General features: G+C 33.0%; 2 protein-coding genes across 4 annotated transcripts in view; one reads left to right on the top strand and one right to left on the bottom strand.

Annotated features, from left to right (window-relative positions):
* The window catches only part of LOC132551200 (WD repeat-containing protein WRAP73-like), a 53,853-nt gene extending 50,091 nt beyond the window's left edge, over positions 1-3,762 (bottom strand). Inside the window, exon 1 of the mRNA XM_060215312.1 lies at positions 3,436-3,762. Coding sequence (XP_060071295.1) covers positions 3,436-3,504 — 69 coding nt within the window. The 5' untranslated portion in view covers positions 3,505-3,762. The remainder of the gene's footprint in view (positions 1-3,435) is intronic.
* A 149-nt stretch (positions 3,763-3,911) lies between these two features.
* LOC132551199 (cellular tumor antigen p53-like) lies at positions 3,912-22,311 on the top strand. Of its 3 annotated transcripts, none has more exons than XM_060215310.1 (15): positions 3,912-3,987; positions 5,606-5,755; positions 5,996-6,119; positions 8,581-8,679; positions 9,034-9,104; positions 10,544-10,622; positions 11,055-11,241; positions 11,738-11,848; positions 12,008-12,113; positions 12,266-12,390; positions 12,557-12,651; positions 12,858-12,979; positions 18,154-18,393; positions 18,703-18,796; positions 19,042-22,311. In XM_060215310.1, exons 2-15 carry the CDS (start codon positions 5,637-5,639, stop codon positions 19,342-19,344), a joined length of 1,875 nt encoding a protein of 624 aa, XP_060071293.1. In that variant the 5' UTR covers positions 3,912-3,987; positions 5,606-5,636; the 3' UTR covers positions 19,345-22,311. The 3 variants fall into 3 exon arrangements, with proteins under 3 accessions (XP_060071293.1, XP_060071292.1, XP_060071294.1); XM_060215309.1 differs by lacking the exon at positions 3,912-3,987 and adding an exon at positions 4,143-4,249; XM_060215311.1 differs by lacking the exons at positions 3,912-3,987; positions 5,606-5,755; positions 5,996-6,119 and adding an exon at positions 7,061-7,198.
* Positions 22,312-24,411: the final 2,100 nt, after the last annotated feature.

The following is a 24,411-nucleotide window of genomic DNA, read 5'->3' on the forward strand; positions in this document are numbered from 1 at the left end:
TTTCTTGATTTTCATGTTAAAAAGTTTACACAAAGCCCTGCAATGAAACCTGAAACTAGTTACCGATAAAATCAAAGTCAACTTCTGATACTTTCATGTTTTATTATAATGCTGATGATGCAACAAGTCTGAACAGCAGAAGAAATTAAACTGTATAATATGCAGATATGTGTTTCATTATGAATTCTTAAAAAGCTTAAGAAAAGTCTGAAATTAAGCCAACAGATTTTTCGACATTTTTTTTTATTCTTATTTTTCATCTGAATACAGCTATAGTTAAGATTGTGCATCATGCGTGAAATTTTTCAATTGCCCTTATCGTTCAAAAATTGATAATGGATTTTCAACATCATACAAAAGAGATAGAATCCCCATGAATTATATTAATTTTTTGAAAGAGATTATCAGAGATCACCAGTGTGCTACTTCACTGTTAAAAACGACTACGTAGCATGTGATCCGATAACCCGCAGGTATTTTCAAATTTCAAAATTCAAATTACCCACAATTGCAACCTGTTGTACGTGGAGAGTACAGATAACCAGGATAGGTTTATGCTAATAGCTGACAGTAGACTACCAAACATTTTTTTAAAACTCCTACATGACTGCAAAAAATGCTCCGGAAGTTCGATGGCTGAAAGTTGATCTTAACATCATTCATAGAATTGACTTTTGATTCCCTCCCAGTTTGTTTTACATTTCTTTCAACTGTATCGATAATTAATGAATATTCAAAAGTATCATATTTTATGGAAATCTACAAAAATTTTGTTTTGTAAAGTTCTTTGTAAACGAATATCTTCAAATTATTTTACACAGTTTAATTTAGATTGTTTTTCATTATTCACGCAGATGAAGTAAATCTCTATGGTCCTTTTTTTCTGTTTTTTTTTTTTTTTTAAATCAAATTCTTTCAGTACACCTTTGTGTCTGGTATAAATGTTGACAATTTTGTGTTTTAAAATATTTCACCTCCATACATTGCCAACATCAGCTTGATCTAGCTGGTTGTACAAGGCCATATGATATGTGTTATCATTATGTGTGGAAAACAAAACAAGGGACATTATTTCCAAGTGACATCTTATTAATCCCTGAATATTTCTTTTCCAATTTGTAGAATAAATTAAAATGTTATTAATCCAATTACACTAATTAACTAATAAGTGTCATATATTTTAATTCAATTAGATGAATAAATGATGTGAAAGATTAACCAATGGCATTAATCTTCTCTCCTTACAGTGATTATAAATTATACTGACTGCAAGTAAAAAATAAGTGTTTGGCATGAACTTTCTGACAGCACACAAAAATATTTGGATTTCCTATTCATTATTAAAAAACACAAACCATCATTAATCTCCAACTGCCACTGATTTCAATATAATTGATGACATTTCTTCTAAAAGCAAAATATTCAAAGAGTAACACTTTAATTTATGTCTAGTTAATGGTCTACTTTCAAAAATAAACAATTTACTGTATATGTCTTTCATATTCAACCCTTTCTCTTCTAGTAATAAGCTTAAAAATGTATGAATTTTCAACCTTTGTAAACCTATGCATTGTAAATGTTGCAGTGAAGTGAGTACTACAAATTTAATCTACTTACTATAGATTTACCTGGTTTAGTTTGACAGGTGTTAGGTGGTGTAAACAGTTACTATTATAAACTCTTACATCATAAGCCCTGCATGTTTTCAGAGCACTAATGTATTTATTAAAATATTATCATTATTTTTCTATGTCCCCTCCAAAAAAAACCTACCAATTTGAGGTTTAGAACAACATGTACCTAAAAAGGTGTTTTTCTAAAGTTTGACATTAACTTCCTTACTTTGTGATACAATAACATAACACAGCCACTTTTCCTCAAACTTATACAAAACAACACACATGGCTCTGTTGTTGTTTTTGAGAAATACTTAGGTTCTTTCTAATAGTGGTTCTATTTATCTATGATATTAATGGGAAGGGCTATCTTTTCTTCACACATGCTAATAAAACTTTTTGAAAACACAAAATACAATAATATTTATATTCAGCTACACACTGCTGATGTAATGTAGAGTGTTTTCACACCAATATGTTGCTTTTATCATACTACATCAATATTTGCTTATTGGATAAGACAAACAAGGCACATTTTCCCCTAAAAAAAAAAAAGATGAAATGCTTCAAGATGTATTAGAGTTTGTGGTGTGGTACACTGAGTATAACTGTAACAAGGGAGACCAATCTTTTAAACATGAACACGAATATGATTTTTCTACATTAAACTTTTTCTATTTTGGGGTATGATTTACACAAAGCTTAATTAAAAAGAACAAGATGCAAACCTTTAAAAATTGTGAGCTTCTAATAGTGCTCTCAATGGTCATGTGTATGTAATTACAATTCCAAAGTTTATGTAAACTCAATATTAAGTAAAATAAATACTGCAAAATACCTTAGATTTATGAAGTAAACATCAATTCCATTTTGTTGTTGAATATTAAAAGAATGTGTCTTGTCCAAAATTCAAGATAATTTCAAAGATAATCAAATCCCCCCCACACCTTGTTTTTATTCAAAACCCAACACGTTATACATCATCTAATAATACATGCAGATGATATTGCATGTTATTAAATAAAAATATACCTATATCCATGTAATATTTTTGCATATGAGATGGACTCATTATGACACGATGCAGTTACATGGAAAATACAGATAAAGTATCAAAATTACTAAGTATAACATGGAAAGGCATCTTTTCTGCAGTCTTTTTAGAATCTTGATTATTCAAACAATACTTATATCTGTTTCCATTTCACATAATTATCTCATATTGAGGAAATGGAAACAGCATACCATTTAAGTTGCTGATTCTCCTATATACAAAACACAAGAAACTGTTGGTCTGCAAATATATTATCCTATATTATTGTTTCAAGTTTCTCGCTGTGTAAACCTCTAACACTGTTGGGGAAACTTGCTGGATGCTGAATATGCTAGCCTACTTCACATCAACTTGAATATGAGATGAATATAATCCGATGTAAGAAAGATGTTGTGGGGTTTTGGAGTTCTAGAGATCTAAAATTTCTATAATAATAATTCAATGTAAATATTCATATTATGCTGTTATGAATATTTACATCTCTTTTTTTTTCTCTCTCTCATTAAAGAGACTCTAAAATGAGCATAATAGCCCTAAATGTGAATATTTATATCAGAATAATAAATGTGAATCTTGTTGTAGTCAGGTGTATTCTAGCAGACATGCTTACACATAGTTAAATATATGTTGGATACACTGTTAATGTCTTCTCTATTGGGTATGTCGTATTTACAAAAAAAATAGCATGACAAGACGGGGTGTCACACTATATCTTTACCAAAACTGCTTACTCTCGTACCGGCATAACGTTAGTCGAAGTCTTACCAAATATTTCCCATCGGGTGAAAACTTGCAGAGTTGATTGGTTTGTCGGAACAGCTCAGAAAAATTCATCTTCTCCTAACTCAGCTAACATGTATACTAAATCGAGAATTGTACAGGCGAACAGACTAAACAACCAGTAAAGACACAATATACATTTTAAATGTCAAATAGCAAGTGTCAACATGCGGATACCGCCATTTTGAATTCAGCGCCAAAATAATTGCCGCATGCCTGTAATTTATTGCTAAATATCCATTTTTAAAATGCTTAAAACTTCAAATCCTGATAAAATTCATCTGTCAAACAAACGTCAAACTGATGTTTGCTTCGAAAATCTGCCAGGCGTGTCGTAAACAATAGGTTGTTTGCAATGTTTTCATAAGTGAACCACTAGGCCACAAATCCTAGTAGGGTGCCCCTTTCATCGCCCCGGTCGCTCGCTGATTGGTCAGTTAATCAAACAAGCATCAGACCAGCTTATAAAGCACTTCCTATGGCCGGCAAGAGTTATCAGTCACCACTTTCATCATCGTTTCGGATATAGCACTACTGGTAATGCTTTAGACTTTTTTTATTAACAGTTTATCTTATTTTTTTCAACTAACATCAGCAGCGAAGAAATATGTTGTGACGTGTTTTCCCGCGAATAGTGCTCTCCGCCATTGATATTTTGTACCACGTGGTATGCAATGGAGTCCCATTGAAGTTTAGAGGTAGTTTCGTGGGATGTTATAGAAGCTCGGTTTCTTATGTGTTTGTGGGCCAACAAATTTCATGCTTCTTCAACGAAGTAACACCGCATCTCATCATCATCGTAAGTAACTATCTATTGTTTGTTTGTCGTGTCCAAACGAGTGATTACTTACTAGAAACGTTACAACTTCAGCCGGGACACGCATGGTAAATCTGAAATATGTCAATGGCGGATATGTATTTCAGAATATAGATGTCGGTCGTTCATTGTTTACGAGTTCCATGCTTATGTTCAGTTATGTTTTTGTAGACTTTTAACATATTGGTTATTGTGAGAAGGAATATATTTTATGAGTAAGTTTATGTTGTCCAAACAAGTTAATTGAGTGGTTCATTTTATTCAGTAAAAATGTAAACAAAGAGAGGATATGAATATTTTACATAGAATACTTATCATTTCCTATTTATTCCTAACTGTATCATGCATGCATCTTGGTATCTTAATTTTGTCGCTTTCTCCTCATCAAGTTCTCAGTTTTTTTTTTGCTAAATTAAGTCATCCTCTGATGCAAATTGCATCATGTTTATTTTCGCAACTTCTCTTTTATTTGTGAGGGGAGTAATTTCCATAGAAATTAGCCAAAGAGATATAAAATTGATTAGTCTCGCTACAACATTCTGAATTATTGAAATATTGCATTTATAGTTATTAGATGAAATATCTGGAGGTCAAGTTGATGATGAAAAATTATTACCAGGAAAAATAACTTAAAAATAAAATACTGACATTAAAGCTGTTCTTTTTTGTAGAAAATATGCACCATTGAATAACATTGATTTTTGAACAGTTTTCCTGGTAATATTATATTTTCATTCACAGACTTATAAGTACGATAGGATTTTTTTATATCTTTTATTTTGAATGATTACTGTATTGACATCTTAATTTTTCCCTTAGTTCCTTAGTTGTACCCATTGACTGGCTTTGTGGAAAAATTAGGGATTGCCTTTAAAATGCTGTAATAATTTGACACAAGAGCCGTTTTGTAAATTTCAATACCTGTTGGATATTTTTAAGCTTGTTTCTATGCCTATGTGTTAAGTAGAAACTAAAGTCACTCATGTGTGACATGGCAGTCATTGGTAGCTTAGCTAGGTCAGGTTTCTTAAGAAATTCTGACTATCAACAATGACATCACCGGGGCAACGCGGTATATACACTATACACAAAGAAAATTGAATTTAACAATTCTATATTGAAAGTATTGAAAGTTGGAAATTCAGAATATCAACAGAGACGTTACAATACAAATGTTTATGTTCAAGTTTTAAATCTTCACTGGGGAGATTTTCCAAAGAATGTCACAATGCAGAAGATAAAGGTGTTAGAATTCTTTGATTTCTAACTTGTTAAACTAAAGCTGGTTTTGAACAACAAATGACAGCAGATAGTTAAATATATGCATTTCTTTTTCAGATTCAGTAAATTCATTCATCGTCACCCTGTCATGTCCCAGCTGTCTACTGCTAGTACAACAACTACTAACGGTACACCATCTGGCCCACCAATGTCTCAAGAAACATTTGAATACCTGTGGAATACACTAGGAGAAGTCACTGAAAATGGGTAAGTTATTCCTTTCTGTGAAAGCCTTCCTGAAAGTTGTATTTCTCACTTGTTTTATAATATTTTTTTCACAAATAAAGATATTAAAATTTGCAAAAAAGAATCATTCTTCAAGTAAATGGTCATTTACGAAAAACCGGTTTTAATGAAAATTGGAAAATGTAGAAAATAGTACATATTAAAATACATGGTATTATAAAGTACACAAAATATATGATATGGTGTTTGATTTTTTTTCAGAGGATACACTCAGATATCGAGTAGGGATTTAGATTACGAGTATGGTGAACCGTCAGGGGAAGAGACAAGTCTGCAAATCGAGAGATTCCAAATCAGAGGCCAAAATGATTCCATATCTGATCTGGTAAGTTTTTCTTTTATATCCTTTCTTACTAACTAATAATATTATATCGTCATTAATTAACAATTAATAATTAGCTGTTGTATTTCTTTATTGCTACATAAAGCATATTTCCTCGTAGTTTATAGGTAAAAATTGACTCATTGACATCCATTCAAAATTGTTTGTAAAAATTTGATGAAGTGTGAAAGACTTTAGTGATTTTACAGTGTATTATTCACAAACAGGCTACCACTCAATGTCTGTGTTGACCTGATAATCAACACACCTCTGTCTCAGACTTGTTTACCACAGTTTGGTGTATGTGTGTGGTGCCTTCAGATCACGAGTAACCCCTTTAAAATTGTTCACCTGTGGTGACACCACATATGCCCATTTAAGGCTTTGTTCTGGGTGTGTCACTTGGACAGAGGAATCATAAATTTAGATTGAGGGATACAACCACTAAAGTTCTGGTGTTTGATTATCGTTATACATACAGGCCAGGTAGAAAAGGAAAACAAACATCAGTCTGACCTGGTCTTAGTGTGTAGTACACACACTGCCTAGACTATAGCTACAACACCATGTGGTTGAGCTAAAAATAAACACAGGTAGCGTCTCTCCTGGTTGTCATGACAACCCGGTGAAGCTTTAGTCATTGAAAGCCACTGACAGTTAGCAGGTTTTCCCAAGGCCAGAAGGCATACAGATATAGATTTTCCCAGCCTCTGTAGCTGCATAGATTATTGGGCTAGGCTTTCCCCTTTGTGTCCTGTGTAGCCTCGTAACAGATGACATTAACATAATAAATTCTCAGTGAAGCCAGTGGTGTACGTACATTGTAGCCCCTGATCTGGTACTTACCTACAGGTACATGTCAGAACAGGTAGATTGTTATATTGTACCAGAGCAAGACTGGACATGCCATATATATACATGTAGATATTTGAGTTACTAAAAAGCAGATATTTAGTGTTGAAATGCATCAGTGAGAACGTTGGATTGAACAGTTATATGTGATATATTTATGTTAGAACATTTTCTTGAACACTCCGTCCAAAATGATTAAGTTTGAAAGAACTGGATTCACTACATACAGGGTAAGTGGTTTGGTGTCAGGTTTACTAGTATATTCACAAACCTCATGTTGTTTTTAGCGGTGTGTTTGATAACTGTTTTTTTTTTTTTGACAACTTTTTTTAATGTGACGATGTGGTGAAAAAGTGGGGGGGGGTTAGTTTATAAATGTAATATTTTTGAAAGTATTACTTCTAAATTTGTATTCTTTTAAATTCATTTTCGAAAGAATAAGGAGAAATTTGTTTCAGGTATTACAATATATATTGTATGTTAAATTTTGTATTTCGTGTACATCATGTTTTAGAATAATTTGTCAATTAATTTACTTTAATTATGAATTTATTACTTCTCTACCAAATGTAAAAACTACTTACTGAATTATTATTTTATTGTGGGGTTCATTATCAATGAAATAATTATGTATAAAGGTCAACCTAGGTGTGTATGCTAATTATATCTTGACTACCAGATGGAGCCTGTTGCTGGTGAGATCTGCTAAAAATACCTTCATAGATCAATACTTATTATTGATAGTTAATCATAGCACAATTTAATGATAAGGAAAGGGTATAATTTCTTTGTGAGGCAAAAACAAATTTCACAGAAACTGGAATTGGTATTCGAATGTCTTAAATTATTATCATTATGATTTCAATATTGATTTTATGGAGTGAATTTGATTATGTTTGAAATAAAGGTATGGTGTTCAAAATTATTTAAATTTATAAAACTGAGTAGTACCTTGTTTCACAGTAGTTGGTACATAATATTAATAGCCATGAAATGATAAGTTTTTAGTTAGGGTGGGAGTGTTTTTATGTATTTCAGGGTTAACATTGAAGTAGTGGATAGACTTGTACACGAAATGTCATGTGTTCTTATCTGTAATATTATTCATAGACACAAGTAGACCTGTCGTGATTACTTCATGCCTATCTACAGGTCCTATATCTACCAAGTTGACCTATAATATTGATTTATCATCTCACAATACTTATCTTGTTTAACTGCTGTGATGCATACATAGCCTTCAAACTGATTATATACACACCAAACAGTGTTAACAAGACCTACATATTCAGGAATATTTGCTTTTAATTCTTTCATCATGAATATTCAAATAATAAAATTATAAATATGACATTTCAGTACCATTTTTATTTTCTTTATGACTTCAAAAATTTTAAACGTTACTTACAATGAAAAATTCTGTACAAGGTTTCTGTGCATAAGCAAGGAAAATAGTCACTGAGCTTAATGATGTATTGTCAGTATTTTAGATGTATTTTCAGGAAATTTCTATTGTAAATTTTGACTTTTTTTTTTTTTTTTTTAATTTTGTAAAAGGAAAAAATAGTTCTGTTGCAGGCATATATTTCTATATCCCTTTTCCTTGTTACAGCTTAACCCTATCATTGCCAACACAACATCGGCCAGTTCTATGAGCCCAGACTCCCAAACAAACATCATCGGCAGCTCTGCATCCAGCCCATACAATGATGTAAGTACATGTTTCTCACAAAGTAGTAGAATGATGCATGTAATGACTTAAAATAGCTCTGCTTTCACTTTTTGTGTACATATTAGGTATTCATTAGTTTATTAATTAGCACAATGTTGTGTACAATATTTGATTAAAACTCTTTTCATAGGAAAAAAGTCAGAAATAAAATCATTATGACTGAATATTTTTTCAATGACTGTTCTCTAACGTTGACAATTTGTCGGCACTTGCAATGTGGTAAGTGGAGTTGTCAGAGAAAGAATGTTTTGTTAGTCTAGAACTTACAGACACTTTATCAAATTTAGTTGTTTTTGTACTCACAGTTTGATGTTGTTGTAAATGTGATTTCAGACCATCACCTCCCCGCCCCCATATTCACCTCACACGGGAATGCAGTCCCCCATACCATCAGTTCCATCAAAGTAAGTCACATGTTCTTGTTCTCTCACTTGTACATTTCAGGATTGTAATTCCATTTTATTTAGCTGTTTTGGAAGAGAAGTGTTCATTTGTGGTGTAAAAATTAAGAAAGAAGAAATATTTTTAAAAATATTGAAAATTTCTATATTTTCTTTTTACAATGAGTTTATTATTGTAGTAAATTGACATAATGATGATAAAAATGTAGGTGTCTATTGTTTGTAACGACTTGTTAAGGATAGGCAAAATGTATGTAATGTTATTGTGTGGTAAATTTGATATACCATTTTATTGAAATGAGTAGTCATAACACGAGACACTATTGAGGTATCGGTCCAAATTAGATTGTAACACAGTGGTGCATTTGATAGCCTTGGGGTGCTCTACAGAGTTGGCCATTGTACGTGTTCCAACTTGAAAACCCAATTTAAATCTATCCTGAACACTGATGTTATCAGAAAAGTCCTTTGGTAAACAATCCAGGTCCCACAGGCTAAACCTGTACTACAACCAAACAGCATCGTAGTACTCCATTGATCAGATGGACTAATTAATATTTCAAGGTAGCCATCCCAAACTTTGCATTGATTATTAATAACAAGAGAATCATTTTAGAATGAGAGCACGTGTAAATGTTATGCATGGTGAAGATTGAAATCTCCCCTTTTACTAAAATTGGACTCATCTGGCTTAGCGTTTGAGTGTTGACACAAAGGCCAATGCCTACTAGTCTACCTGAATTTGATAGGGGAGGTACCATTGACTCATTCTGGTATTGATCTCTCTATGAAAGAACTATTTTTTTCCCATTTATACTGGTTCTTGGCCAATGAACACGAACAAAAGCTAGGGATTGTCCTATAGAGCTAGTACCGTTAAATAACAGTAATCTAGGTCAGCGACTCAGGAAATATTTTATGTGGGGCAGAAAGCCTCTGTGGGATAGCCATCAAGGTACACATAACATTAGAACCAAGCTTGGAGATTAAATTTACTGTATATACATAAATTCAAAATGGCCAGACCCAGCCTATCAAAGCCTAGTGTGTTGTGCTTGATCGACTACTGTAATTAAATGAAAACATCCAATCTTATGCATTTTAAATATTTTTCCATTGCAATTAAGGAATTCTTTTTTTTCAACTACACATATAATTGGGAAAATGTTTAATTTTTGTTTCCATTTAAATTTGATTAAAATTCTCAAATATTTGCTTGTAGTATTTAAATTCTGTGTTCTCCTTTGCCTTTTTAAATTGGGGTAAAGTGTACCCCCTAACAATATATATTTATATAGGAGAGTAATCAGGGAGTTTCATGGGTTTCTTACTGTTATTGGGGTAATAGGTAACACTGTAAGGTAAAGATATTAGAAAACACATTTTCATTTAAAATTAAAAAACACAAATTTTCACATTCTTTTCTTGTGTTTTCATTACAGCACAGATTATGCTGGAGACCATGGTTTTCAGATTTCATTTTCTCAACCCTCAAAAGAAACTAAATCAACTACCTGGACAGTAAGTATTCCAGAGTAATTGTCACAATGCAAGGCTGTATCAGAGAAATACCTGTGAGAATAAAGGCTTGTTTCACTTAAACAGCCAAAACAGTAAACTGTAATACTGTTCAGTATAATAATTATTTTGAATGATAGGTCCTGGATATCATTTTTTAATGCATATAAACATTCTAAATTCTAAATAGAATAAGTAATTACACTGAAAAGGAATTGTTTATGATATTAAATATATTGGCAATGGCTTCAATGAGCTGTTAACATATTGCATGTAGAATTAATTTTAAAACAAACCAATTTTAATTCTTCCTTTTAAATTGCTATGGTAACTAGAAAAGTCCTACTATTAAATCCTGAATTATTTTGGTTGGCCGTTTCATCTATTTAAAAATGAAGTTCATCTTTTGAAACTTGCTATTTTTCATCATTTCAGTACTCAGAGGTGCTAAAGAAATTGTATGTACGAATGGCTACAACTTGCCCGGTGAGATTCAAATGTACGCGTGCCCCTGCACCCGGCTGTGTTATTCGTGCCATGCCCATTTTCATGAAACCAGAACATGTTCAGGAGACTGTCAAAAGATGTCCAAATCACGCAACTTCAAAAGAACACAACGAAAGTGAGTATATGTTGATCAGTAGGGGCAATTCAACAGAGAAATTCATTAAGCATTATACATAATGGTATATTTTATGGGCTAAATCGGGGGGAAAAGAATTCTTTTTTCCTGGAGAAAAAGCCAGAAAGACCATGCAGAATGTAATTAGCATAGAAACCAGAGACAAATTTTGCCTGTCAAAAGGTTCAACAAACCATCACCAGGTTGGCTAATTAATTGATTATTATGGAATTGATTTGTTTTTTACACTCTTTGCCTGAACACATACCACCTGTTGTGACTATTGATCGACAACACATCAGGGAAAATGAAAGCCATTCATTAACTAATAATGATGTGTGACAGGCCTCATTGACACATTTCTATATTATTGTAAAACATTGCAGCAAACATCATCTGGAATTGAAACTAAATTCCTTGTTAAAAAAAAATTTTTGAAATTTAAAAAAAAAAAAAAAAAAGATTGTAAAATGATTATTGTGTTTTATTTGTTCAGATCATCCCGCACCTACTCATCTTGTCCGCTGTGAACACAAACTTGCCAAGTATACAGAGGATGGGTACACCAGCCGACAGAGTGTCATTATACCCCATGAACATCCACAAGGTAGAGACATAGTGGAGCAAAATATAAATTTTTGATGTTTTGATTTCACATATTTATTAGAAGAGTAAAACTTTCTTTATGAAACAAAATATGAGATGGATCATGTGTAAAATTTCTTAAAGACCATTTCACTGATATTAAATGTGTTTCTTTCAACAGCTGGGTCAGAATGGGTCACAAACCTTTTCCAGTTCATGTGTCTTGGATCCTGTGTCGGGGGCCCCAACAGGAGACCAATCCAGATTGTCTTCACATTAGAAAGAGAGTAAGTTATCCATAACAATGTGAATTTTTAACAAATTTGTTTAAGGCCTCATCTGTGTGCTTTAGATAATAATGAATTTTTAAGGAAATGATACATGGATGTCCAGTAAAAAAAGAGAGATCCAAATTTCAAGTGTTCTTTATTTGTTTTAGTAACCAGGTGCTAGGCCGTAGAGCCGTGGAAGTGAGGATTTGTGCATGTCCTGGCCGTGACAGAAAAGCAGACGAAAAGGCAGCACTGCCTCCAACTAAACAGTCTCCCAAGAAAATAACAAACAGTGAGTGGAGATTTGTATTTCCTGCTAAAACCAGAATGCTTTATAATTAAAGTACTAAAAGTGTTATAAACAGCTTTAATAAATAAGAAAAGAAATCATATTTCAATTTTCTTCTATAAAAAGTACCTCACAATTTTTTAAGCAAAGTGTTCCCTTTTATTTTAAGATTTTGGTAAGGTGACTGTCGGAACAGAAATCACATCTATCGCTCCAGGAGGGAAAAAGAGGAAATTAGATGGAGAAGAAGCATTTACTCTCACGGTAAGATATTCAAGCACACAGATTTTAGTAGATATAATCCTGACTAGTTCTCTGTATATTGAATAAAACTATTATTTAAAATTCTTTTTCTGCTGCCTAGTTTGAATATCTGGTTTTTAAAATTGAAAAAGAAAGGATTTGCTTATACAGAAAATTAAACTAGTCGAGATTTTATTATTAAAATTGGTCAATTTTGATTTTTTCAGGTGCGAGGTCGGGAGAACTACGAAATCCTTTGTAAGCTCAGGGACTCTTTAGAACTATCTTCTATGGTACCACAGAACCAAGTGGAGTCTTACAAACAGAAACAAGTGGAGATAAACCGACAGTAAGTACTCATCACAGTGTATATCATAGTACTCTGTAATGATGTAGTGGTGAAGTAGTTTGTTCTTGTGTATGTCTGTAGTCTTTCATGTTGTCAAGCCATATTGCCATTTCCAAATCCTTATTTGATGATTTTAAAACAACCAAAATAAATGAAATCTATAAAGAAAAGGAAAAAAATATTGTATTTTGATGATAATTTTCTTTGGGGGGAATTGTTTTGGATTGCTAAAATATTTAGACTAACTTCAGTTTCGACTTTGATTTGTGAATTAGTTTTCAAATTTAAATACTGGGTTGAAAACTTTATTTAAAATTGAAGGGAAAATTTAATGGAATTTGTTAAAGAGTGACAGAATAATGATTTGAAAAAAATGGCAGTAAGGCAAATTTTATTATCACACATCCAAAAAACCTGCTGGAAAAGTTGAGGTGGGTGGCAGGTGCAAATTGAGGACTGGAGCCACTTCTGCTGGAAATTGGACAGTCAATAGAGGGGAGATAACTAGCAACAGACAACTCTACACACTGCACTTTACAGAATCTATAGGGAAAAATAGGGAAAATACATCACTGACTTCAATGATACACCGATAATGAAGAAATTCCTATATTTATTTTTGTGAGGGAGAGAGATATGATGCACTTTGGTTAATTCTGTTTACAAGATTCAGTAATGGCTGAAAGATGAAGGAGTGTATATGAGTGACAAAGAGAGAGTATATACGCTTGTGATCTGATCACATTGTCAGCTTGCTAGGTGAATACAATGTACAACCATGATTTGACCTTGCGTATGTCTGGTGGGATCATGGTACACATGCATTTCAGGTCTTTTAAAGTTGTGGATTACCTTTTTACAGGCCTTCTTTTCAAGTCTCAGAATTTGAGTCCAATCATAGTGACTTTTTCGCGAAGCTGGAACCCACAGAAGTGTCCTTTCCCTCAGTTTTCACCGGCAGCCACCTGAGCTACAAACAGCAGTTCAATTTCTCAAGAAATGAATACATAGTCCCTGAAGTGTAGTAGACACATCCATTTTGTGTGACATTTATTGAAACTCCAAAAAAAAAAGAAAATAAAAACGACAGATCAAAAACTGAACAGAGCTAAACGGCTAAACATGTGCCTGCTCATTTCAGGTGGCTGTCGATGATTCTGGCTCGGGAAAGTAAAAGCAAGATGATGAAAAAGTCCAAACGCCCACTTGCAAAACCAGGCAAAGTGATTAAACCTAAGACATAGATCATTAGACAGTGAAAAGCGAGTATTATCGCGGGGAATCTATGTTCTGCCGGAGCTACTGACGAGACCATTCGAGGAGCCATACTTCATCTGCTGTTCAGGTGTCCCTGATCTGCATTGTTCAACACCTCACCATTCTTTGCTTGGATGTGCCATATTAGATAGGAGTGTTTGCAGAATTGCGTCCTTGGACAGTCCAGCTGTTCTCCAAAGTGCATTAAAAAGATCAGGAACCTTACATTTGTTTTGTATGGAGATGACACCCAGTTATTGGATGAAGCACAGACACCACCGCATCCATAAATCTGTAAATGAGGAAGATATGCCACCACTGGCCCTCTTAGCATTAAGAAGGACTCCGAACAAGGGGCATTAACACGCCAATAATTACCAATGTGTTCATAAACATTAAATATTCAACGATATTCATTTCAAGACATTTTTCAATCAAGTTCTACCATAATTTTTTGTTTTCACATTCATTCATCCTAACTATCATTACCATTTGCCTGCAAGTAGGATCAACTTTTAAAGTGTCTTGGTGCTGAAGCACAGTGTTCCTTTTTCAATTTTGGATTTCATTGATGTTGTTTTGAAATTGATGTTAATTGATCTGATTCTTTCCTTTTTTAATCTTGCATAGTTATGTTATGTGACATAAAAAATTGCCCTTTAAAACGAAAAAAAATACTTATCTGAAATGATATTGGTTTAAATTTGAAAGTCTATTTTTAGGATTTTAAATTTTAATCTATCCGTCCTTTTGATTTAATGTACCATGACGCTGGTAGTTATTTTTAGATTTAAATTATTTGTTGAAAATCTCACGCTGGAAATGTTTTAAGGAAGAGAAAGAATCTCTTTATTATATAGAAGATGTTGTATCATAGTTTTTATATGGTGTACTTTTTTTATGTATATTTTGCTTCAAAAATATAAAAGTGCTTCTAATTTAAATCTGGATAGGATATGAAATTAATCTAGAATTTCATTTTCAAAGTCGTGCTGATTATTTAAAGATTTGTACATAGTTATTGATATTTAATTTTATTTATATTGTACATAGAACACATTTGTTTCTGTAACTAAATTGCGTGAAGTATATTGTATAGCAGCATCGCTATGCAGATTCCTATATTTTAATTATTTAAATTTCTGTACATTCTTGAATAATAAAAAAAAAAATGCATTCTCAAATAAAACAGTAGTGTATGATACATTTTGTTGGTGTTCTTATTCAAGTATACAGAACAAGTTTTATTATGCGACTTGCTAATTCAGTTAATTGTGTTGGATCCTGGGATCTTTCCATTGTCATGGTTGAATTACTCTATGATGATGTGTATTGTTTTTTGCAGTCATTGTTAAATCTGCTCTGCTATCTGTTAAACTTCAAATTTTGACAAACTGGTATTCTCAAAGATGATGGATTTATAGTCTGGTCATGTTTAGATTCTTGTTAGATCTCTCGATTCTTAAAACTTCTTTACTTCCCTCTTTATATTCCTTACTTGCACAGAGTTATACTGAAGGTTTTAATTCAAGAAAGGAAAAAAACACCAGCACCAACTGGTTAAAGTTCAGATTCAGCAAACAAGAGTAACATTCAACACTCTGAAAAAAAAAATTAAAAAATTAAACAAAAGTTTTTTTTTATAAATTACATCTCGGATATTTCACTTTCTACTGTTAAGATTTCAAAATATTTAGGTTGGTTTTTTTTTTTACTATTTCATGTATGATTGATACACAAGTGTTCTTACTTCCAACATCTAAGTAAATACAGGTATAAAAAAAATCCTAGATGTAAAAACCAACAAACATAAAATCGGTACATGTGTTTCTTCACTTTGAAAGTTTTAAAAATTGAATAAATTAAGAAAAAATCAAATATCAGTGACATCCTGTCTTGTAGGCATTGTGGAGGCATCATAATTATAAGAAACAAACATTTTCAGAAAATCAAAAATAGAATATGAAGTTTGCATTGAGTTATTGGTCTATAGGTAGTATACTTTAATTTAAGCGTTCTTTCAAAAGTTCAGATGTAAAATGTAAAATCCAAAAATTTAAACCTATTTCTTTAGGAGTTAAATGATATCTTTCTTGTGGATTTTAAAGAAAAGGGATTTAACATTATACACATGTACAAATTAGATTGCAGATTATCTGAAGATAATAACCCTTTTTTGGGGGGCAATTTAAATTGAACATGTCCATTCTTGATAAATTTAGATAACACGTTTTTTCCCTAATTTTATAATTCTGAAATTTTAAATTGCTTTTCGTCATTCTTCACCTTTAAATGAAATCAGCATGTTCAAACATGATTTTGAAAATGAAACCCAATATTCATCAAAGAACTTTTCCAAGTATTATTTCTTTTTGAGTTGTTAGTAAACTAGGGCATAGTGAATCAATACCTGGATTTGGAAATAGAACCAGGATGTTTAAAGATTGCTATGTTGTGAAATAATATATTTGGGCACTGATTTTGATAGTAATGATTAGAATTTCACAAATAGAAAAGTCTGCCATAGGTTTAAAATTGTGTACGGTTTAATGAACAGTGCTGCAATTACGAGCAGTAAAATAATACATTGATTCCTCTAAATTTAAAATGTTCAAACGATAAATATGATTTTTTAAATTCTTTTCAAGAAATAAACAGCAATCAAGATAACTACTGATAAAAATGAGTCATTCAAACTTTAACATCATAATAATGATAAAAATTGATGGAGCAAGTGAAAAAATCAAAGTTCTTTTTCTTTTTTCATAAGATGCATATTGAACTTTTCAAAGTGCTTTTTTTTAAAATCATCTTATATGAAGAAATACTTAAGGGATGATGTCTTGTTTCTTTGATATGAAATTAAATCTAATATGAAATTGTAAAAAGGCTGTAAGAAAGTATACAAATGACATAAATAAATCAATCAATGCAGGCAGATATGACAACCAATGTAGAGGGATTTAAGAGGATTTAAAATCAAAACCATGAAAGGTAAATGTAGACCTTGTTTCAAAAGTGTTAAAAACTGCACACAAAAAAAAGAAATTTATATTTTTAGTTGACTGTACATATCTTTTTTAAAATCTTTAATTCAACTAAGACAAAAAAAAGAAGGCAAAGAGAAAAGTACCACTCCATACATTTTGCCTGTGAGCACACGTTCTGTGTTAGAACAAGATGGTTTAATTGGATAATAACTTTGTCCAATAAAATTGTTGAAATCAGTAACTACAGGAATTATAATTAGAAAACAAGGCCTGTTGTCCATATTTGAAGTTAAATCAAAGTGAATTGAAGAATTGTGATTCAACCTGTCTTTAAAGTACATAGATTCAGCAGTATTCGTACAATGCTACTTCCAATATTTTCATTCCTTTTGATTAATGTTTCTATCCAGCTGTGATCTGGTTGTGTCTTTATCACCATTGCTCTTGACAGCATGTGATGGGCCTCCTGTGTGTTGTTCATTAAGGTAGCCACCGGCTACTCAAGGACAACCTACTCAAAATGAGCCTAAACCCAGAAAACAAACTATGATCCGACTTCAACAATAGTACTGTAAAATCATTATGTTTGCAGGATTTTTTTTCGTTGTTGATATCATTGTCACTCTAAATCTACGAAGTTATAATTTCAATATCAATATAGGACTTGTTTTACTCCAAATGATTAAAGAATCCTAGGTTAATTAAAATTAAAACTTTAGTTTGAAATGACCTTTTAGAAAATAATGAAAGCATCAGATTGCTTTCTATTACTGGTAAGCTTGACTTACAATCTTGTGTCCGATTCTTCCATTTGTGTCTAGGATCTTCGGACATTTTTATATGGTGTTATTGCTGAACTGGTATGATTGAACTGTTGATAGTTACTATATTAATCCTTTTACAATATATAATCTTCAATTTTTCCAGACCATCAGCCCCACGCCTGGTGTCCATTCCGAGCCGAGAGGGTACACCTGTAACAGCTCAGGCAACTTTACCTTTTGGTTCTGAACCAACGGTGCAAGTGACCAGCTCCCAGAATGGTCAACCTGCAGTCACAGTCCAGCAGGTTCTATCTGCTCCGGTCAACAATCTCAGTCCCTCCGCCATCAAAGAAGAGCTAAGTTCTACACTGAACGGCTGTGCCAGTGACAACTCCATTAAGAGGTGTGTGCTTATGGAATTATTTCTCCTACATTCATAGTTTTACTGGAGAAAAGTTGAATCTGTCTTTTTTCCATCGGGGAAAGAGAGCTCACATACAAGTGTATATCATTATACTGAGGTCACATCTCTCAGAAGTACAGCTTATTTTTTGCAGTGTAACTGTCACAATAGGGCGATGTTCGAATTTTGTCATTATTTCATGCACACTACTGTGATTTTGTATATAGTGTTGTGCATTACATTCAAATTACATTATTTTTGTTATGGAAAAATGCAGGAATAAGAGATTTCTTAAAATTCCATTCACAGCTGGTTAGCAAGCCTTGGTCTGTCCGCGTACATTGACAACTTTCATCAAATGAACCTCACGACTATGCAACAGCTGGAAGACTTCACTATCGAGGTAAGCCTTACATAGTCAACTTTTTAAGTAGATTCAAACATCTAAAGTTTGATGCTCGGGTTGGTTATTTTATAGTCGACAGCAAATGAAAACTCAAAAATCTTGATGGATTTGAGATCAGTTCCTAAAGTACCTGGATGGTTCCCTCTGTAGACATATTGGATATGATCTAAAATTTCAATTTTTTTATTTTTCACAAACCAAGAGTTTTAAAATATACTTAATTTTACATGTTACTGTTTCAGGATCTACAGAAGATGAAGATTGGCACAAGCCACAGAAACAAGATCTGGAAAGCCTTGGTGGAGCAACGCAACCAGTCAGTGATTCTGTCAGAGTCCGCCAGTCTTCAACACGAGATCTCCACTGCCTCGACAATGAGTCTGTCATCCCAAAACAGCATCACACCCACCTCCAACTACTGCCCGGGCTACTACGAGGTCACCCGGTATACATTCAAACACACCATTTCATATACGTCCAAGGATGGCACCAGCAGTAGTCCACAGACAAAACGACAGAAACTGGAAGCGGAATGTGTGGTGTAGAGGTATCTAATTTAGGGAGACATGTAAGTGAGAGAGGGAGAGAGTAATGTTCTAGTGCTGTTTTGTGCACAAAAGTGTTCTTACATATAAAAACTTGACTCAAAAAACAGTTCAATCTTCAAGATGATATACCTAGCAAGTGTAGCAAAAGGTTGATGTGCTGAGAGAAGATGGTTTAGCAAGGAAGCCAATCAACAATGTTTTTTTTTATAACTATTTAATGTCTTAAAATTCATTGAAATGACCTTAAGGTAAATATTAGCATATCAAGAGAGGTTGAAAGTTTATTTGCTGTATAAGATTGTCATTTTCCTTGATGTTATCTTGCACCAGTAAAATTTCAGGCTGGTAGAAGCATGATATGTGTAAAATGTATGTATATCATTACCTCAGGAATCTGATCAGTCGGTTCAGTCTGAAAGTGAAATTTGCAGACTGCATTTGTAGAAGGTGAATGAAGCTTGGTGTTTTCAATGTTTGTGTTTACCTTAAAGTCTTTTCAACATTGTTTGTGTGAGAAGCACTTGGGGATAATTGATTGTGTAAAAATTTTGTTATGATTGAAGTGTAAAAATATTGTTATGACTGAAGTGTTCAGGGGAAATAACTGTGTTCAAGCCACAATAAATTCTCATTTCATACATATTTATAGAAAACTTCAAAGTTTGTAGACGAATGCCATGACACCTCGCTTCTTTTAAAATCTCTTTCTCCTAATTTTCCCCAGTATTCAAGGGGAAATAACTCTGACTTTACATCATTGAAAATGGAAAAAATAATTTTCAAAGGTATTGTTTTTTAAAATTGCTCTTGAGGTGCATGTGCTGTTCATTTTGAAGTGTCATACAGCATCAAAGAAATCTGTGTTCAGTAGAAGAAAAACATTCCGTTTTATTTTTATACCTATACTTGTTTTCCATATTAATGTTATGTTGTTTTGGTGGAACATTTTACCGCTATTAGGGTGAAATATTTGTTGGTAAATAGTTCCTATCCTAGATCAATCTTGATGTGTACAGTGCTTGTAGACAGGGTTCTATCCTCTGGACCTATGTGCTAAATCTTTGTTTTCGTTGTACATACGTTGAAACTTACTGTAAGTAGTTGGAGAGAACATCATTGATTCTGTTGTGTGTGTGGATTTCTATGTCTTACACAGGTATTTGTTTATCTTGTTTATTTAAAGAAGTGGTAGATTTAACCACGTTGAGCCATTTGTTTGATGAATTCTTGTTGATAGATTGTAGCACTAAAACCAATATCAGGAATATTAGTCCATTTCAGTGGCATTTTCTGTCTTGATTAAAAAGGAAAAGTGCGAATTTTTGATTGGGAAAAATGAGGAGGTGAGGAAAGTATTAATCCTACTGCAGATGAAAGAAATACAAGATGTATTGGTTATGGAGAAAATGTACATTGTTTGACAAATGGCTCCCACTGAAAATATATATATAAATGTCTTGAAGTGTTCATTTTAATTTATGTATCCATATTTATGTAAGTTGCAATGTACTATAAAATAGATTGAAGTGTTTTCAGATTTTATTGTTGGTTTCTGTGAAGTGCATGTTTTTATACCGAGCATATAGTTGTGATTCTATAAGGCTTATTGTTACGGCTGTTGTAGATGATTATCAACTATATTTGGGCACAAATCTTGTTAAAGATTTTATTGACTGTTGTCTCTCCGTCCACCTTTAACTCTTCCAACTCGTAAAACCTTATTATCCAGGATTCGTATTCATAATGAGTGGGTCCATCTATGGTTTTAAAGGGTCAATTAGGGTTTTTTTTGTTTTTTTTTGTTTAATATCATCTGTCAGAGAGGAAACATCATGTTATATTTAATACATTTATGTACAATTTTATATCATAATTAACCTGTGGTATGTTTTGTTCATTTTTTTAACTCATTATAAATTGTATATGACTTGCAATAATAATCCTTTTGGCTTTTCTTTTTGTAAGAAGAAGTTTTTTACAATTAGTATGCTGGTTTTACATCGAAATCTAACCTTCTTGATCCTAACCAAGTATTCTGAGTATATGAAGACTTTACAACAGTAGAGTACATATAAGATTGTCAGTTTGTTTTCTTTTATTTTGAAAAAGACATATATAATACTGCTTAAACTTTAAAATTTGGTTTTGACTACATCAGTTATTCCAGATATCTGATTTTTCAGTAAGAAACCAAATTTTTGGCATTGTCACCGTCAAAATTATCTGTGTGTACTGAAGAAATGCAAAGTTTGTTATAATTTTCTGTCTCAAGTTCTGTAAACAAAATTTCATGTATGGCAGAAATCAAGTATTAATGTTTCATAACTGTCATAATATTTGTGTTTGGTGCAACAAACCTATTATATAACTCATATTGGATCACCCATTCTCATCAAATATGTTCAACACTGCCAAACAGCAACTGTATGTCTGTCAAAACATCAGGAGACTTATTCTCAGAAAGTACTTTTGTTTTTAAAATTATTAGGTTTGAAACCATTTGATTTCAGTTTTCTAGATATTTTTTTTTTGTATGAAAATTAGAAAGTTTATGATTAAATGAAAATATTGATTAAACAAATGATGTTATACAATGGTACAAATATCATACCTTTTATGATAGGTTTTGGTTCCAATTTCTTTGTTGCCTTGAACAGTACTTGTTGAATTGTGGTATAAAATTCTGTTTAGATATCAACACAAAGTAAAAGTCCTTGGTATGATTAAATACATGTAATGACACAGAAACATGATTTTAGTGTAGTTTTAGTTCATATACTTCTGTATTTGAAAACAAATGTGGTTCGATGCAATTTTTATATCAAAAGCTTTTTTTAGAAGAATTTGTCTTCGCAGACACTTATGATACGAACAAAGATTTTGAAAATTGATTTGTTTTGTTTGGAAATAGAATTGTTTAATACATTAAATAAGAACAATTGAAATAAATGCAATTTAAATATATTCATAGACGTTGTGTTTTTTATTGCCATTTCACAAAATTAAGATGACCTTTCAGGGTGGAAATCTGAAGAGACCTTTAAGGAATGAACTCATGGCTGGTCTTTTATGGTTCATCTACATGACTTTAAGTCAGAGAATGACCTATTAAGGTCATATCTGTCAGGGACTGCCCTCTCAAGGTCATTAATATTGACCTGACAGACTGGCCTTTCTCAGATTCTGGCTCTTGGGGACTGACCTCAGAAGGTCATAGATGTGTAGCCCTTGAGATGAAGGGGTATTCGTTCATGGTCCATCCATTGACCACGCAAAAATAGTTTTATTTCTTTAGAATTACTGTATTGGTTAAAATTGCAGATGTAGGGTTTTTACTTGGTCCCTATTTGTGCATTGTACTTTAATGACAGATATGGGCTGACAGGTGACCATCTTAGATTTAACTTTTACAGTTTTTTTGGTCACCTGAAACAATGTCTCAGGGTGACCTATTGTGATCTGTGTCTGCCACCTGTATCATAAGCTTTATAACATTTTCAGCTTATGGAAATCTCCTGAGCCGACATCAATAAAAGTTTACAAAAACCTGCCATGGCAAATGGCACAACAAAATAATAAATCTTACTGTCCCCAACCCCAGGGACCTGAGGGATGGGGCCAAACAGATTAGAATTTACTTTTTATCAGTATAAGTTGACTGTTTGATGAGATGCACATATTGACCTTGATTGACCCCCAGGGGCTGATGGGCAGGGCCAAAAGGGGATCAAATTGACTGAAATTTCAAAGATGTCCTACTGCTCCTGGATGGAGAATTTTATAAAGGAAAATTCAGATCTTGAGTATAATTTCATTTCATTCAAACTTGGTTAGAAGCCTTAGCATGTGACAGTAGTTAATGTTTACACAATTTACAGTTGTATTATGTGTTGAATATTTCTATAACATGTTACAAGAAATATTGGACTAAAGTGCCCTTAAGGCCCTTGGGCTTCTTGTTTCTTGAGAATTTCTGGGTGGACCATTCTGAAACTCTGAAATGTTCTCCTTGGCACCAGATGTATTTAATGAATTTTTAAATTATCCGGAATAAAGGAAAAGATCCGGAATAGAAATCACACGATGATGGGTGACACGACCCCTCTGATCCCTCACGAATTGCTAGTGTTCCTTCAATTTCCAAATATATTTCCTGATTATCCGAGTGATACCCCTTTTTTCCGAACCATTTCACCGATGACCATTGCATGTGTAGAATTTGAGAGTTTTGTGCGAATATTCTCTTCAGTCGAGAGTGTAAGACTAGAGACCCAGTGGTCGCTATTTCGAACTTTGTTTGAGCAGGGCGTTTTTCATTACTGCTTCCTATTTCACATGTTTTAAGACAGTGACAAACGTATACCTTAGTTGTGCACGAGACCTGTGGTTCCTTACATAGAGGCCAGTGAATACCTTTACAGATTCCTGAGGTGCGTGGTTCGATGCCAACCAGAGGCGACTTTGTCAGAAAGCCGAGATCACATATCAGTCTGTGACGTCATAGATGTGTCAATGTTCAAACTTTTCTTACCCAACTTTGGTAACACGCAACGAGTCTCCTGTGCGAAAATGACGCTGTTTGTCTGGCGATAAACCCATTGGGGTAAAAATTTGAAGTCACATAAATAGGCCGGTATATTTAAATCTCCAACCTTCCGATTCATCATCTATTCTCTGTGTTCGTTTACGGACAATTTGCTCCCGTCTCCATCGGTCTACTTCAAACGTCGACCAAGCTGATGATTTCTACGTTTGTGTATAAAAAAATCTACGCATATTTTTATGTCGGACGAATGTTAGGCATCCAAATTTCGACCTGATTAGAACTTTCGATATTCACTTCTTGAATTTCGTTTTTTTGTGTTTGTGTCATATGACGTCAGGGGCGTAGCTTCCATAGAAAGAAAAAACCCGGGCTTACACATAAAAAATCCGTGCATAGAGTATGTTGGACAAAATTACAAAACTAAGGTTGCAAAATAGATGTCAGGGGTTGAAATTTGTTGTTAAATAAATAAAAAAAAACTGTCTCGGAAAACGATTCAAAACATCTTTGAAATCATG

Source organism: Ylistrum balloti, unplaced genomic scaffold (genome assembly GCF_031769215.1).
Source record: "Ylistrum balloti isolate Yb309-2 unplaced genomic scaffold, AGI_CSIRO_Ybal_v1 Utg370186, whole genome shotgun sequence".
Taxonomy (NCBI): domain Eukaryota; kingdom Metazoa; phylum Mollusca; class Bivalvia; order Pectinida; family Pectinidae; genus Ylistrum; species Ylistrum balloti.